Consider the following 16223-nt stretch of genomic DNA (forward strand, 5'->3'; position numbering starts at 1 on the left):
TTCCTTACAACTCGGCCCTCGGCCCGCCATTCAAGTCAACTCGGACCGTTTATAGAGTCACATCAGATACAATGACTTAACGAAACACACTGTTTGACGAAAAGTCAAAACGTCTCCAATAAAGTTCCGATGCCCCTTTTGACAGTAAAAATGGTCTGAATTGACTTTATAGACGGTTCGAGTTGACTTATAGACGCTCCGATTTGACTCGGACCGAGTTGTCATCGGGCCGAGTTTACCCGCATTTAACCTTGACCTCGGCAAGTGCCCTTTGACTCTGTTCAAAGTTGTTTATTTTTCTCGCTTCAAACCAAATAGTTTACAACTTCTGTATATTATTAAAGAAGATCAGATCATTGATAGCTGATTTTGTTGAGAAAAAGACAAATATACGAGACTGTTACTAATTTACCCACAGTTCCGTGTACCAGAAGGCGTGACAAAAGGCAAGATGGCTGATTACGGTGAACCCATCTCCGACCAGGATAAGGTAATATACCCTAGTTTTATTTAACTAGAATGTATGCTTTACTTTTTTTGTGATTTTTATAAAGAGATGGGCTTTATGAAGTCGAACTATGGACACAAGGGTATAACTGCATTGTGACACAAGGAAGCAGCGTTATTTATGGTGTTTCCGTTGACTTCCGCTTTCTCATGTTGACTTGTCATTTTCAATAAATCGTTTATTTGGTATTAGGAAATGTTTAAATTATTTTCTAGAGCTTCCCTAGAAGTTTAATAATGGATTTTAATTAAAACTGCTTGATTCTCTTATAGTTGAACAATGCATTATTTACCATATATAAAAACAATTGACAAGGAAATAAACAAAAACAAACAGTTTCATATTTACTAATGCTAATTTCTTGAAACTCACATAGAAAAGTGTTTTTAGTTAATTACATTGAATTGATATGTGGCTGACTGGATCATTTTGATACTAAGTGCAAATAATTTTATTTGATGACAAATGAGTCATTGCTGAAATCCATTTAAAGAAATGCCCATATTTGGAAATACCATTGAATATTGTAAATTCAGAAACTATTGCCATGTTTTTATTAATGCAAAAAAGAGCAATTGTATCAGGTTTGCTAAAAAAGAAGTGGCATTCAGTAGGGATTTTTCTTTTTAACATTTTTAATTGCATTATTTGATTTGACAGTTTAGTCCATTAGTCTGATGCCACAAGCTAATAAGATTTTTTTCGGACAAGTAAGGTTTTGAAAACTTAGTTTACACACCTAACAAAATTGTAAAAAATAATGGTCCTCAGAGTGTGTAGCTAGTAGTTGGAATTTTTATTGGTTCAATAATGTCAATGATTCACAATAATAAATGCAGGCATTAATTTCAGAATTGAGATTAGTTTGCATATACATTTACCTGCCTCCGTTTTGGAGTTACTAAGTATAGTAGGATATACCAGCTCAACTTAGTTGGGAATTATTTGTGACAACCTTTTTACAATCAACGTTTTGGTAGAAGATACATTGTATGAAATACTTCAATATTTTAGCACAGACTTATGATATTTGATTATATATACACAAATTTAAATGTATATTCCTGAAGACCTAGGATATCTGTTAACTCTCTTAATAAGCAGTGTTTGAGGTGTAAATTGTAAACAGAAAATATTATCAAAACAGCTAAAGTGATGATAAGGGGTGTTTAAAAAGAATGGTTTAATTCTAATGGAAGTTCTTGAAATCCCTTGCATGCGACAGGTTTGGTCTTACTAATTAGACATTAACAAGATGACTTTAAAAGTAATACAAAAAGAAAAAATATTAGTCATTAGAACACTAATTTGGAGACATGATGTGAACTTCAGCATTAAAAAAGTTTAGAACAAATAATTTTATAGAAAAAGTCAATATGCATATGTATGACAGTTAGTTACATGTATAAATTAAAGAATGTAGGTAAAAGCTCTAAAAACCCATTCTATACGATGTACATGTATGAACCTATAAATGTTCGTTTAATAAAGACATACATGTATTATGTGATGTACACAGTGTTCTCCCCAGGATTTTTGGATAGCGCTATGGTAAGCGCGTGATTTTCGACAATTCTCTTTAACTTTGTCGCGGCGCACGGTTGGTTTGTAATTGATTTGTTATGTGTTTTTTTTATATTATGCTATTGATGTTTTCTCTTGTAATGATGTCCTCATCATGCTCGTGGAAGTTACCCTTTTGTTTGCTAATGTTATTGTCTGGATATAGACATGATAGAAGAAAAGTCTTTTTTTTGTCCATTGTAAATTCATATAATCCTCATATTATGTGTGTATAAAACCCAAGGAGAAGTCTTCTTTTTTTTTAGTTACAGAAAACCATCAACATTTTGAAGATTACATTCTGGCGCATGCCTGATTGAGGTTGCTTTTTAAAATTAATTTCAATTTTTCTCTATTTTTTATAAACTTTACAATTTTTATTGGACTTTTAATTTTTACATTTTTTATTTTATTTTATTTTTATATTGAGATAAAAACAATAGGTACATTTAGTTTAAGTGAGAAAAGGTTTACTTCATGGGTAAGTCTAGAAGTGTTGTTTGAAATTTTAGTCTTTTCCATGATTGGTATACAGGGATCTCCATGGCCTGTTTAACGATGGCGCCCCGCCATCGTTCAAATGTCATGCGCCATCGTCAAATGACTCGCGCCATAGTTAAATTGTCGTGCGCCATCGTTAAATGTCTTCCGCCATCATTTAAAACTTCATCGTTTTTTTGTAGCCCAACACCATTTTTTTTTATCAATTATACAGTTATAACGCCTGAGGAATATACGGATTAAGATCGCTAATCACTTGTACCTGAGCTTGTACAGGTAAATCAACAAACCAGACACGAGAATACTATCTGAGGATAGACGATTCATTTGTCGAAATAATCAACTAAGTTTTAGCAAATGATTATGATAATTTAGATTAAATAAATTAATAATCCAGTTACAAAGAAAACAGTTTAACAAGTCGAACACATGCTTTGTTTTGACTTACGCAATCAGCATCCTCCTTTTTTAAGAAGTACAAAATAAGAGGCAAAACAGTAAATATTATTTCATCGCAAATAACTCGAGTACTGCTGTAACGATAATTTAGAATTACTTTAAAAGTTTAAAAGTAAAAACTTTAAATATTTCCTGTAAAGAAATATCGTATCGTAATTCCGAATTCATTTCGTATATTACAATCAAATTGATACATCCGCGTTTCCGGTTTCTATTCAGACTCGAAAGATACATGTTTCACAGCATCAATTTGCCAGATAAAGTAATTAAAAACCTTTTCATTTGTCAACGTTTGCTTTACAAATCTCTTTAACCTTTTACATAACCCGTACGAATCGTTTTGTTGTTGCTGCAAATCAGCCATACCGGTAATGGGTTCTGAATTTGACAGTGTCCATGAAAAATAAGCTCCACATCATATGATTTTTAACCCCCATAACAATTATCAAAAATACAAGAAATCTACATGGGGACCTTCATGACAGCTTTTGGTCATTCTCGACTAAGGGGGGACCATGAAGACTTGGCATTTGAATGGTTAAAAACGGCAATAAATGAAAATATTGATACTTCTAATTCTATAATGAAAATTCAAATAAATATAATTTAAATAAGCAATGAATTAGCATGTTCACCATTCCTTGTATGGAGAGGTAAAATACTTCCGATCGCACTACACTGTACAACGTATACACGGTTTGTAATGGTGAAAGTTCCTCCATCGTTCAATTTTCATCCATGGAGATCCCTGGCGTATATACCAGACTGCCTATGGGAAGATTTCTTATTGCTAACAGGTGATCATGATGTTGCAAAACATGTAGGACCAACAATAAAGGCATTCATTGTCAGCTTCTGTATTTGGTTTTGTAACCCACTGTAGCAGTGTACAGTTAACCTTACGACGTTTGACAGGAATTGACATTTTTTAGCATAATGATTTGTAATTTTTCTGACCTTAATGTTACATAATATTCAAATGGCTTCATCCAAGCTGGACATCAAGAAAGTGAATTTCTCAAGTCGTATCAGCTTGGGGTTTGTTTTTCAAATCATATATCCTCTCAATTGTTTTCAAATGGTAAAAATCATTACTGTAGAATTGCTGCCTTACCTATAATTAGTTTGAAAAGGTTATAATTAATAAACCCCTGTGTTTGATCGTTTTTAAAATCATCGTTTGTTCTCAAAGTTCGTTCAACAAAATTTTGAGTGTCGTTGGCAAATGCGGTCAATTTATTTCATCTCATTTTATTCATATATGTCTCTATATATATATATGCTATCAATTAAAACAATAGATGTCAATGTTGAAATCTTTGTTTATTTTCATCTTTCAAAGTCACCATTTTGTAAAATGTATTAGACAGGTCCCATGGAGTTACTTAATACAACGGAAATAATTCATTCAGAAATAGAAAACCAGTCAATCATGTGATCTGAAGTGAAAATAAGCGGAAAATTTGAAAAATTACGAAAATTACAAAAAAAATATAGTGACGTGCTTGCGATGGATAGCGCTACGGTCAGTGCAATAGAACAGCGGAAAATTGTAATAGCGCGGAAAATCGTGGCGCTAAAACGGCCTGGGGAGAACACTGGTACATTATTTTGTACATTCATGTACAAATGTACATTGAGTTTGAATAAAATTAGCATGAAATGCAATCAAAACCTAATGGGACTGACTTGATATCTCAATATTCCAAGGCTAATCACAACCATTTTTGATACACAACATATAGTACATTGATCATAACATTCTATACATACTATCCATTAACATTTCCAGAAATTTATCAATGTAATATACATGTATGCTTAGATATTGAGGGCACACAATGATTGTTTTACTAGTATTTCCCTTGTCTGGTGTCCGACCATGAATATAACATTTTAAATTGATAAATAGTAGTGTTATGAGGATTTTGTCCTTTAATGAAGAACTGTGTTGGACAATGTGCTGTTATATTTTAAAATTGTTAAAGAATGTAAGATAATAAACTATTAACATTTTAATGCCTTATTCCCCCGCCTTAGCAGAAGGGCTATTAAGTTTTACCCTTGTCCGTCTGTACGTCCCAAAATTGGCTCCGTTCTCTAACTTTAGTTTGCCTCAACTAAATGTTATGAAACTTAAATACAATGCTTATTACCACAAAACACAGATCAAGTTCGAAATTGGTTGTTGTCACTTTAACGTTCTAGAGTAATGCCCCTTAATAAATGGAAAAATTGCTGGATTTTTTGTTTCTCTAACTTAAGTTTGCCTTAACCAATTGTTATGAAACATATGCACAATGCTAATTGCCACAAAACACAGATCGAGTTAAAATTTTGGTGGCATCACATTTACAGTTCTAGAGTAATGCCTCTTTACAAATGGTTCAATTGCTGGTTTTTTTTTCGTTTTTTTTTCTGTTCTCCAAATAAAGTTTGCCTCATCTAAAAGTTATGAAAATTTTACACAATGCTTATTATCATTAAACTCAGTTCAAGTACAAATTTGGGTAGTGCCACTTTTACATTTCATGAGTTATGTCCCTTTATAACATTACAGTGGTCTCGCTAGCCCAAAATAGAAGGGCGCCGCGCCCTGGGTGCCTTCATCCGCGCCCTGTGTGCCTTCATCCGCGCCCTTCTGCCCTGACGTCTTTTTCCAAAATTCTCTTGTGCCGTTTTGGTAAAATTGCCTTTTGTTTCATCGATTTCTGATCTCCAAGTTAATTACATATCTGACACCTGTGTGATTGCCCCCAGGTTAATCATGTCATTATAATCAATTACAATGACAAAGACTTCAAAGGTGTTAATATCTAGGTAATTTAATTAGGACAATGTATCTTTTTGTCATACATTTGATGAATGTGTCAGCGAGTGTGTTTAGCTTGGGTCGGCATTTTCGATTTCCAAGTCACAATGGAAGAGTGTATAAATGAAGACTTTCATGACTTTAGAATTGAATTTAAGTCATCAAAATAAAACTAAGCCTTCACAGAAATGCCTTCCATCTCAACTTGTTAGCGACAAGCACAGTTTTTAATTAACGCAAACGTGTTGGAAATTAATTTTGGAGTTACTTCCCGTGTTTTAGCTTATTACAAATTTGTGCTCTAAAAATATTATCTAGTATCAAAAAAAGGAATAAAGAACCAATTGAATATATAATAACATAATAATGTTACCTTAAGGATATTAACTGTCTATGAACATATTAAAAAAAAAATATTGCAATTTCTGTTTGATAATTATACTTTTAGCAATCCATGTTCTAAACATTGATAAATTAGTAATACACAATAAGTTAGAGATAATACGTTTAAAAAGCTGAAATTCTTATAAAGATAGAAAAAAAATTCTTCGACAATGGGTAGAGTGAAGCTAAAATATAAACACATAATATGTTGATGAAGATGTACTATATAATTCATAACTACACAAACAATGAAATAAAAACTATATTTAAAATGCATCTTTATTTAAAAAAAACAACATATACAGTAAAAAAAAAGAGATTCGTTAACTCGTGATACACACAGAAACGTAGACAAAAAAAATAGCAGTGCCTTTTCTTATCATAAAAAGTGCCCTGCCCTCCACTGGCACCCTGCCCCTTTTGATTTCTAGCTAGAGCACTGCATTATATGCAAGTGTGGGGATCATCTTTGTCTAATCCATGACACATTCCCCATTATATTTTGTTATTGAGATTTTTGTGGATTCAGTTTGTAGTAGAACTGTTAGATTGGAAGTGCAAAAGGAAGGAAACGTTCTTTCAGGCTATTCCTGGAATTTACCGGTTTAATTTTAAATTAAATGATTATGAATATAATTTGATATTTTGTTTTCCTTTTAGGTCAATATAGCCTCTGATTTCATCTTGCATGCACCTCCTGGTGAATTTAATGAAGTTTTTAATGGTAAGTTTTTAAATAGTAAGATAATGAAGATATTAATTATGAAAAAAATGCATTATTCAAAGACTTTTTTCGATGATTACCTATTGATTTTATGTTATAACTAAAATGCATCAATATAGAATTTAATTGACATTTTGTGATCTATACAGCTTCTTCTTCACGGAAACAAGCTTAAGATTCTGCATAAAATGTTAAAATATGTCTTTTTACCAATAGACCTTCAATTTGTTCTGCAGTAGACTGCAATGCTTACATCATATTGCAACACATAAATGCAATGTTTACATGTAATTAAAAAGACATATTTATATAACTACCGTATATAATTATATAATTCATAACTTGATATATTCCTATTCTTAATTGTGTGTACTTCTTAAATACTGGAGTTAAAGCAAATTTATTAGAAATATCAATGGATTTATTTCAGATGTTAGAATTTTACTAAATGATGACAACTTGCTGAAAGAGGGAGCTTCAGGGTAGGTGTCATATTTTACACTTTTAACATGTTGATATCTCCATTATATGTACTATCAGTGATACATTTACATTTATTCATGTATACTATATTCAATTTTCATACTCCAATTTATAGTAGCAGTATTGAATGTTCAGTCATTTTTTTTTAAATTATGATGTAGAATGACTATACACATTTAACTGCAATTTCTGGGTTTTATTTAGGTAATAAATATGAGTTTGAAGAAATGAATATTTAGTTATTATTTTTAATTATGATAAAGCTTGACTATGCACATTTAACTGCAATTTCAGGTTTTTTTTAGTAGGAAAAAAAAAAGGTTTGAAAAGAATAACCTTTTAAACCTGTCAATCTGTCTATTAAACAGGTTATTGCACTAAATGAAGTTTTTACTAACCATGGATGAAAGACTTGTAATATAGATGAATTTTACTCTTTATGATGAGATTGAAACTGGCATCCTGAACTATTACAAATTTAAAATGAAGTGTTACTCAAAATAAGATAATATTTATAAGCCTAAAAGACAACTAATCAAGTTATTTTTTTTAAATGGTTGAGAAATCCAACCTGTCCGAAAGAAAGATGAATTGTTTGATGATAGAACAGTATATATTGATAAACTAACCAAATCATCCCATAAGATTACAATGTAGTATTCTATAGTTTATATGTATGCTCTTTATATAAGATTACAATGTAGTATTCTATAGTGTATATGTATGCTCTTTATATAAGATTACAATGTATTCTATAGTGTATATGTATGCTCTTTATATAAGATTACAATGTACTCTATAGTGTATATGTATGCTCTTTATATAAGATTACAATGTATTCTATAGTGTATATGTATGCTCTTTATATAAGATTACAATGTATTCTATAGTGTATATATGTATGCTCTTTATGTAAGATTACAATGTATTCTATAGTGTATATATGTATGCTCTTTATATAAGATTACAATGTATTCTATAGTGTATATGTATGCTCTTTATATAAGATTACAATGTATTCTATAGTGTATATATGTATGCTCTTTATATAAGATTACAATGTATTCTACAGTGTATATGTATGATCTTTATATAAGATTACAATGTATTCTATAGTGTATATATGTATGCTCTTTATATAAGATTACAATGTATTCTATAGTGTATATGTATGCTCTTTATATAAGATTACAATGTACTCTATAGTGTATATATGTATGCTCTTTATATAAGATTACAATGTATTCTATAGTGTATATGTATGCTCTTTATATAAGATTACAATGTATTCTATAGTGTATATGTATGCTCTTTATATAAGATTACAATGTATTCTATAGTGTATATATGTATGCTCTTTATATAAAATTACAATGTACTCTATAGTGTATATGTATGCTCTTTATATAAGATTACAATGTATTCTATAGTGTATATATGTATGCTCTTTATATAAGATTACAATGTATTCTATAGTGTACATGTATGCTCTTTATTTTTTACAGAGCTTTTGCACAGTATAACAAAGATCAATTTACACCATGCAAAGTTGAAAGCACTCCAGAGAATGTAAGTATCAAAAGCTATTGAAAATGATGCACATTATTTATTGTTTATATAAAAATCTAAAACATAAAAATATAGTGTCAGAAGTGTAAAATGGATGTGGTCAAACTATGAAACTCCACAAAAATTGTAGATTACTGAGAAAAATTTAGACATGACACCATAAATTCCACTAAAAACCAAGACTTAACTGGGAATATCATATGGGTTTAAAAGTACCCAGGTACAGATCTTTTCTTGCATTTACATTTCTACAGCATTTATTACTGACAAAACTGTGCATTCAAAAGAAAGTCCCATTCTTGCTCATTAGCTGCAATATCATAAATGCAACACATATTCTAGTGCAATGGCCAAACAAAAATTGTGCAGGAAAATTCTTATTCGTATATATTAAAATCATACTTCCACAATTTATTCCAATACATTTGTATATGCAATATGTAGCTATAAGGTGTATTCCATTAAAGCTTTACCATGTTGTTCAACATTTCAGGTACTTATAACAGAACATGGAGATTTAGGAGGAAGTAGATTTTTGGATCCAAGAACTAAAAAGTCTTTCAGGTAGTTTCTTCACATAAATCTCATTCTTGGGTTTTCTTTTAACCAGATTTTTGAACAAAAAAATCTGCTATTGAATTGGGGATGTATAAGGGCCAGCAGCTGCCAAACAGTGTCCTTTTATTAACATTGAAAACGCTATAACGAAATCTAAAAACTTTTATTTATTGACGTATTGGAAAGACGTTGGTTATGCATAATTTGGGCATCAACTCATGGTGCAAATAGATGAAAAAGTTGAGAGGTAAAAACACACCATGCCCCCTTAAAAACAAACAGATGTAAAATGCTATAGGCTTCACAATTGTTAGTGGATAATTTGAAGTTACTGAAATCGTGTTCTGAGTAAGAATTATGCATTAACTAACATAACATGCTGATATTATATTTTTACTTGTGATTATAAAGTAGTGGATAAAATTTGTTCTAACCTGATACATAATGCCTATTTTCTGTCATTCTAAAATGCAACTTTTTTTACATTTGAACAGTGCATAAAATACTGTTACAACAAACCAGACCCTTGCTTAGCTTGGAAAGATGCATTGGAGCTTTGAATTTAAATAATCACAAACTCCATATGATACTTTATACTGTAATATTATTCATTCAGATAGTAAAAGTAAAATTTGTAATTTTTATTTTCAAAGATATGACCATCTAAGAAAAGAAGCCAGTGATTATCAGCCAGGAGATGTTGATAAAAGTGCAGAGAAATGGAGGGCAGCAATAGAAACCGCATTTACTGAATATCGTTCTAAACATTATAAAAATGGTGTAGTGACAATTTATGGTAGTAGTTCTGGAGGAAATATAACAATCATAGCTTGCCTAGAAAGTCACCAGTTCCAACCTAGAAATTTCTGGTAATTTCACATTGAATTTTCAATCATTTACAATGTAATACTTAATTTAATTTATAAGTGTTGAGTTTAAAACATTATTGCACAGTGCACCAGATAGAACCTTTCTATTAGTATTGGGTGCAGTGCTCCCTCTTTTTTTTTATCATGACTCATGGTGCTCTGTTTCAACTTAATCTAACCCCCTACCTTTTTCATTGTGCTCCCTTGAATTGTTACTGAGCTGTTCACTTACCCATAGGTATTACCTTTTGAAACTCAACACAGTGTGAATTCCTCCTGAAATTTGGGTATTGTATGTAACAATTAGATAACAACCAAAAACCTGTGCTAATTTGTAAGACCAGAGATGATAAAGAAGTATAACTCAATTAAGTAGACAATTGTATTTTTCTAATGTTTAGGAATATTAATAGAGTTTTCAACAAATTTATTGGTTTGGACATTACCTCAATCTCGTTGTTATGCCTATTACAAAAATCATACATAAAAACCTCTGAGACATGAGCAAAGATTTAAATTTTAAAAAGTCAATATATTGAACTCAGGTATATTTATGATGCCACTTAGCAGAACACTTTTTGAAGACGACTCATTTGTTATATATCTGTCATTGCAGTTATCTTTGTGATATATCTGTGATTATAAAGAAAAAGCATGCAACACAAAGTCTATTATCATTTAAAATCTCTTTCATTTCATACTGGAGGTTCTATTTTAAACTATAATGAGTATGAAATGTGAACAAATTTTGAATACAGAAGAAATGTGCTCATGTTCTGTTTATGAAGTATGATAAATTTTTCCTTTATTTACTAGGAATGGTCGATGGCGATCACAATGGTCAGCTACATTTCCTGAATCAGGTGGTAAATGTGAACTGACTGGTGTCCTTAAAGTTCAGGTTAGTAAGTCTATGTTATACATATGCAGTAACAAACATAAAAATTATACTATTAAATAACTATGTAAATGAGAGATTAAAGTATTTGAGATTTTAAAGTCCACAAACAGCAATATCACAACATCTGCAGGTCACCGAAAATTTTACAATACTAAGCGCTGTGAGAGAATATTTAGACTGTAAAGTTGAAATACAATGCAATTGAAAATTACAAAGGGAAATTCAGAAGTTACCCTTTATATTTTATTTTTCATTTAAGGAATATTTTGTAGAATAGTTTATTCTCAATTGAAAAGATAATAATGTTAAAAAAATATATAGAAGCATTGTCTGTTTATTTCAGGTTCATTATTATGAAGATGGTAATGTACAGTTAGTTAGTTCTAAAGAAGTTAAACAGTCTCTAAATGTTACGGTAAGTCAGCGAATTACAAGGACATTCTTAATCTATTTTACAGATGAATCAACTTATGGGGTAAAAATAGATGTAATTTTGAACATGAATACCGTCTTTTGGTATGTATAGTGCACATTTGTGTATAGTGCGCACCCCCGTTATGGCCCAAGAAACGAGAAAAAGTTTTTTGGTCGTATAATACTAGACATTTTCGGAAAAGTTACTGCTCCAAAATTTGCAAACAGGAAGTTTATTGGTCAACAGGAAGTTTTTTAAATGGACACCAATGTCAGAGAATTCTGTACGGAATACGTTATTAATATGAAATTGCAAATATTGTAACAAATGAATAAGAATTTAATTAGATTGAGATAAATATTCATTAAAGTTTTTTTTTTTAAACCAGATTTAATAAATTGTTTGAGTGATCAAGGACAAGATTAATGTTCTGATTCAAACAATAAATAATTACGAATCAGTCTAATAATTATAATTAATGTCATTAGTGCTGCAATAAACTGTTAAAGTCTCATTACTTATATTTTTTTTGTTTGATGATTCTAGCTGTTAATCCGGATTATCATACCTCAATCAACAGGTCTAATCGATGTTAAAACAATTCAGTGACAGGTTACCTGGTTCCTGATTAAATTCTTTCAGGTTACAATTATGAGATGATCATGTTTTCAATCATAATTTCTTGAACTGTTTTAACAGTTATTTAAAAGTTTAAAAGTTACAAAGTAAAAATGTATTTATAAAAATAAACTTCTCATACAAGCATGTACAGTAAATCATCACTTTACAATATTAAGTCAAATGACTGACCCACATGACTTGCGATCACCGATACATTAGAAAAAAATGGTGATTACTCTTTTCAAAACGAGCGTGGTTCATTTAATTTTCATACACTTCTTCAAATCTCTATAATTAACACATACAAAAACAGTAAGTTATGACAACAAGGAACACAGAGTCTTATTTAACCAACAACCCAAGTTTTATTGTGTCTTTAATAAGACATGACAAATTTCCGGTTGCAAAACTGATGGACAACTCTACACGATAAACATAACAATAAAGATATAAAATGTATTTTATTTGAATAAAACATGACAAATCAAGAACAATACGATACATATTACAAATATAACATGTAAAACATAAAAAACAATTGAGGTTTTTAGCCAAAATATTTCATACTCTTCACTTCACTTGGAAATTTCTTTGTCGGAGTTTGTACCTGAAAAAAAGACTATTAAGAAAATGTTTGTAGTCATGTATAACACGCACCCCTCTTACAAGATACATGACCCAGGGTATAAATGTGCGCGTTATACATACCAAAAGACGGTATATATCCTAATAGAAATTGTGGTCATAAGAGAAAACCAACAGGCTTATTTATGCTAGCTTTAATCACAAAAAAATGACAACCACGGAATTAAAGCATTTAGAAAGCATCAAATTAAGAGTGTTGTTTTCATTTTAAAGATTCCTTACGACAGTCTGATAATTTTGGCAATAGTCTTAATTTTCAAACCTGCAGTGTTCAGAATTTAATAGTATTTCTATTTAAATGTATGTAATTGCCAGATAAAGGCATTTGACAAATATAAAAATGCTAAATGCATCAAGATTTCTGTATATTTTCAGTCAGAACAACAAACAGCAAAAGAATTTGTAAATGTTATATCAGAAGCTGAAAAAGAATATCTGGTTAGTAAAATGTTATTATATTTGATATCATGTTTTCACTTAAAGATTGCTCAGTCATTACACATAGTGCATAGGTCAGTCTCTATTTATAGTTTAAAGAATTTTTAATTGACATATAAATTTTGAATTAAAATCAGCTTTTTGAAGAGACAACTTAGTTTTATGCCACAGTCTTATAGGTGATGTTTTTAAAACATTTTTAGTATGTATTGGTGTAAAAAAAAAATTGCTCTGTGAAAATTGAATTTTGATCATGATCTATCAGATATCACTTCAATGTACCAAACAGTTGTTATTGAAGGCAACAAAGTTGTGACACTACACTCCACTTTAGAAACCTGGAGACAAAACTGGTCATTTGTTGTTTGTGAATTGATATATATCAAAAGTGTGACACTCCAACATGGAATCCTGAAAACACAATGCTTCCTCATTTGTTGATGTGAATAGACGTATTTACATTTCAATGCAAATTTTTCCGCCATTGCGTAAAACAACGCAAGCTCCCGTAAACTTTGACGTCATAATTAAAAAGTGATTGTTGCTTGATATTAAAAGGTTATTTGGAGCAGACCTAAGGTCATTAAGTGACAAAATTCAGCTAAATATCAAAAGTGTTAATAACTTTATTGAAAATTGAATGGAAAAAAAAGAAAGGAACAAAATTTTCAAATAATTCATAAAACTTAATGTCCAGTACAACGTATTATGCTGAGTCTTTTAAACAAGCTGAAAAAGATTTATATTCATGAATTGCTTTTGACATTTTCGAGTATGAATTGCATTTAATTCATATAAAAAAAGCAATGTTGTTTTGATAGTATAAATTTCTAATATAATTTCATATTTGTAAAGATTTGATGTTTTTATTTATAGATGGCAATAAATGAAAATTACCAGACTATGTCAGACACAACATTCAAAGCTCTTAGACGTCAACTGCCTGTGACAAGAACAAAAGTGGACTGGAACAAAATTATGAGTTATTCTGTAGGACAACAGCTAAGCCAAGGGAAAAAATAGTGAACAATTTTATATTTATTTGTATATGGCTTTAGAATGGACAAGAATGATAAACTTTTGTATTGCAAGTACAAGTTCTTGAAAGTTATTGGTGCGGTGTTCATGACTTACAAGTTGTGTTACATAATAATAGCAAAAACATTGATTCACAAATAATAATAATACATTAAATCAGCAAAATATACTTATTAATAAAACAAAGCGTTTTTTGTGAGATATAAGTATAATTTATGTTTCGTATTGGGTACCAGTTTACTGAGCTGTGTTAGTAATACATATATACTCCCACTTAATATCTTTATTCAACACAAGGATTCACTAAGTTTATATAGTGACCAATGATCAATAAGTGATATCTAAAATTTGTATTAGAGGGGTTACAACTTTATTTAAATATCTTTAGCTGCATATTATCTAAGTCGTATGCCTGATAGTTTAATCCATATAAATGAAATGGTAAACTGTTGGGAGGATGGTATGATATAATGTTGCTAGTCTTCTACATTAATGTCTCATCTTTGGCATTATCCAGTATTGTCTACAAATTGTGTGTTATCCCCCTTTTTTTTTACATATTTCTTAAAAACATTGATTGAAAAATCAGAGGCAGTTCCAACCATTGTTTTAAAGGGGTGGTTCCTTACCCAGGATAAAGAGGGATTCCAACACCCTGGATTTGCAACTGATAAAAACCAAACATAATTTTTTGTTACAATATGATATATCTGAGAAAGGTGAGATTGCTCATTGACCAACAGATGAAACTCCTGATTGAGTAGAATATTCTGACACATTAATGAGTTGAAGAATTGTCCTGTCTCAAATAGTATTAAACATCCATTAAAGAATACAAATATTTTTATATGAAGAAAAACATGTTACATTGTCAAAGATTATATGTTAATGAAAAGCTGTGATGTTTTGCAAATTTTGTATTGCTACCTTCGTCTCTTAAGTGAAAATGAATAAACTATAATTTGATACATAACTACATACTTTTCTACACTATTCAATAGGTGCTATCTTGATTGGGATGACTATATATACTTACAAAACCTATAACTTTTCACATTCCTCAGAAAGAAAACATTTTACTGATGAATGCTTATTCAATGTACAAATAAAATTATTTATTTTCTTTGTACTTCTTATTATTCATTGATTTATATACTGCACAATATAAAACAGTATTTATTATTTGTTAGTGCATGAAATAATGTAACTGATATGATGTGGAGACGTTTTGATTATTTCATTGTATTATTGTCTGAGAGACCAGCAATTGATTTTATATAAATATCTACTCATACATTTGTTTTAGTGTCAATCATTTTTATCAAAGTTTATTAGTGCTATTACTTGCTTGATGAACAGAAAAAGGAGAAGTGAATATTTTCTTGTTCATTAGCATGTCTATCGTGCCATGTGTATTTTGGGATAGCATCATTGAGACAGAAATTTAACACCACAAGTTAACCAAAACTAACATCTACATATTGTGGAAATTAATGAACATGTGCTCACATAAAGTGTATTGCCTAGACTTGAGAATAAAATCAAGAGACAACAATATATGTGATACCAAATATTCAACAGGCATACAAATGTGTTCAAGATTAAGTTCTTGTTTACAATAAACAGTTTCTTCATGTGACATATATTTTATCTGTGGATGATTGGTTAAGTCTTTGTATAATTTGCAATTTTGTCAATGGAGAAATGTTCAGAAGAAAAAAATAGTTTGGTTCAC

General features: G+C 30.2%; 1 protein-coding gene across 1 annotated transcript; it reads left to right on the plus strand.

The window, feature by feature from the left end:
- The first annotated feature begins 231 nt into the window (after positions 1-231).
- LOC139492666 (F-actin-capping protein subunit alpha-like) lies at positions 232-15782 on the plus strand. Its single transcript, XM_071280821.1, has 10 exons — positions 232-490; positions 6888-6951; positions 7382-7433; positions 8940-9003; positions 9497-9567; positions 10215-10430; positions 11247-11331; positions 11675-11746; positions 13388-13450; positions 14327-15782. Exons 1-10 carry the CDS (start codon positions 452-454, stop codon positions 14471-14473), a joined length of 873 nt encoding a protein of 290 aa, XP_071136922.1. The 5' UTR covers positions 232-451; the 3' UTR covers positions 14474-15782.
- Positions 15783-16223: the final 441 nt, after the last annotated feature.

This window comes from Mytilus edulis, chromosome 1 (assembly GCF_963676685.1).
Source record: "Mytilus edulis chromosome 1, xbMytEdul2.2, whole genome shotgun sequence".
NCBI classification, from domain to species: Eukaryota; Metazoa; Mollusca; class Bivalvia; order Mytilida; family Mytilidae; genus Mytilus; species Mytilus edulis.

What these genes read in the sequence shown, in the direction of transcription:
- LOC139492666 (XM_071280821.1), top strand. Translation starts at nt 452, where the DNA reads ATGGCTGATTACGGTGAACCCATCTCCGACCAGGATAAG. An exon ending in CCATCTCCGACCAGGATAAG is followed by an intron (nt 491 to 6,887) that starts GTAATATACCCT and finishes TTTTCCTTTTAG; the next exon opens with GTCAATATAGCCTCTGATTT. An exon ending in AGAACTAAAAAGTCTTTCAG is followed by an intron (nt 9,568 to 10,214) that starts GTAGTTTCTTCA and finishes TTATTTTCAAAG; the next exon opens with ATATGACCATCTAAGAAAAG.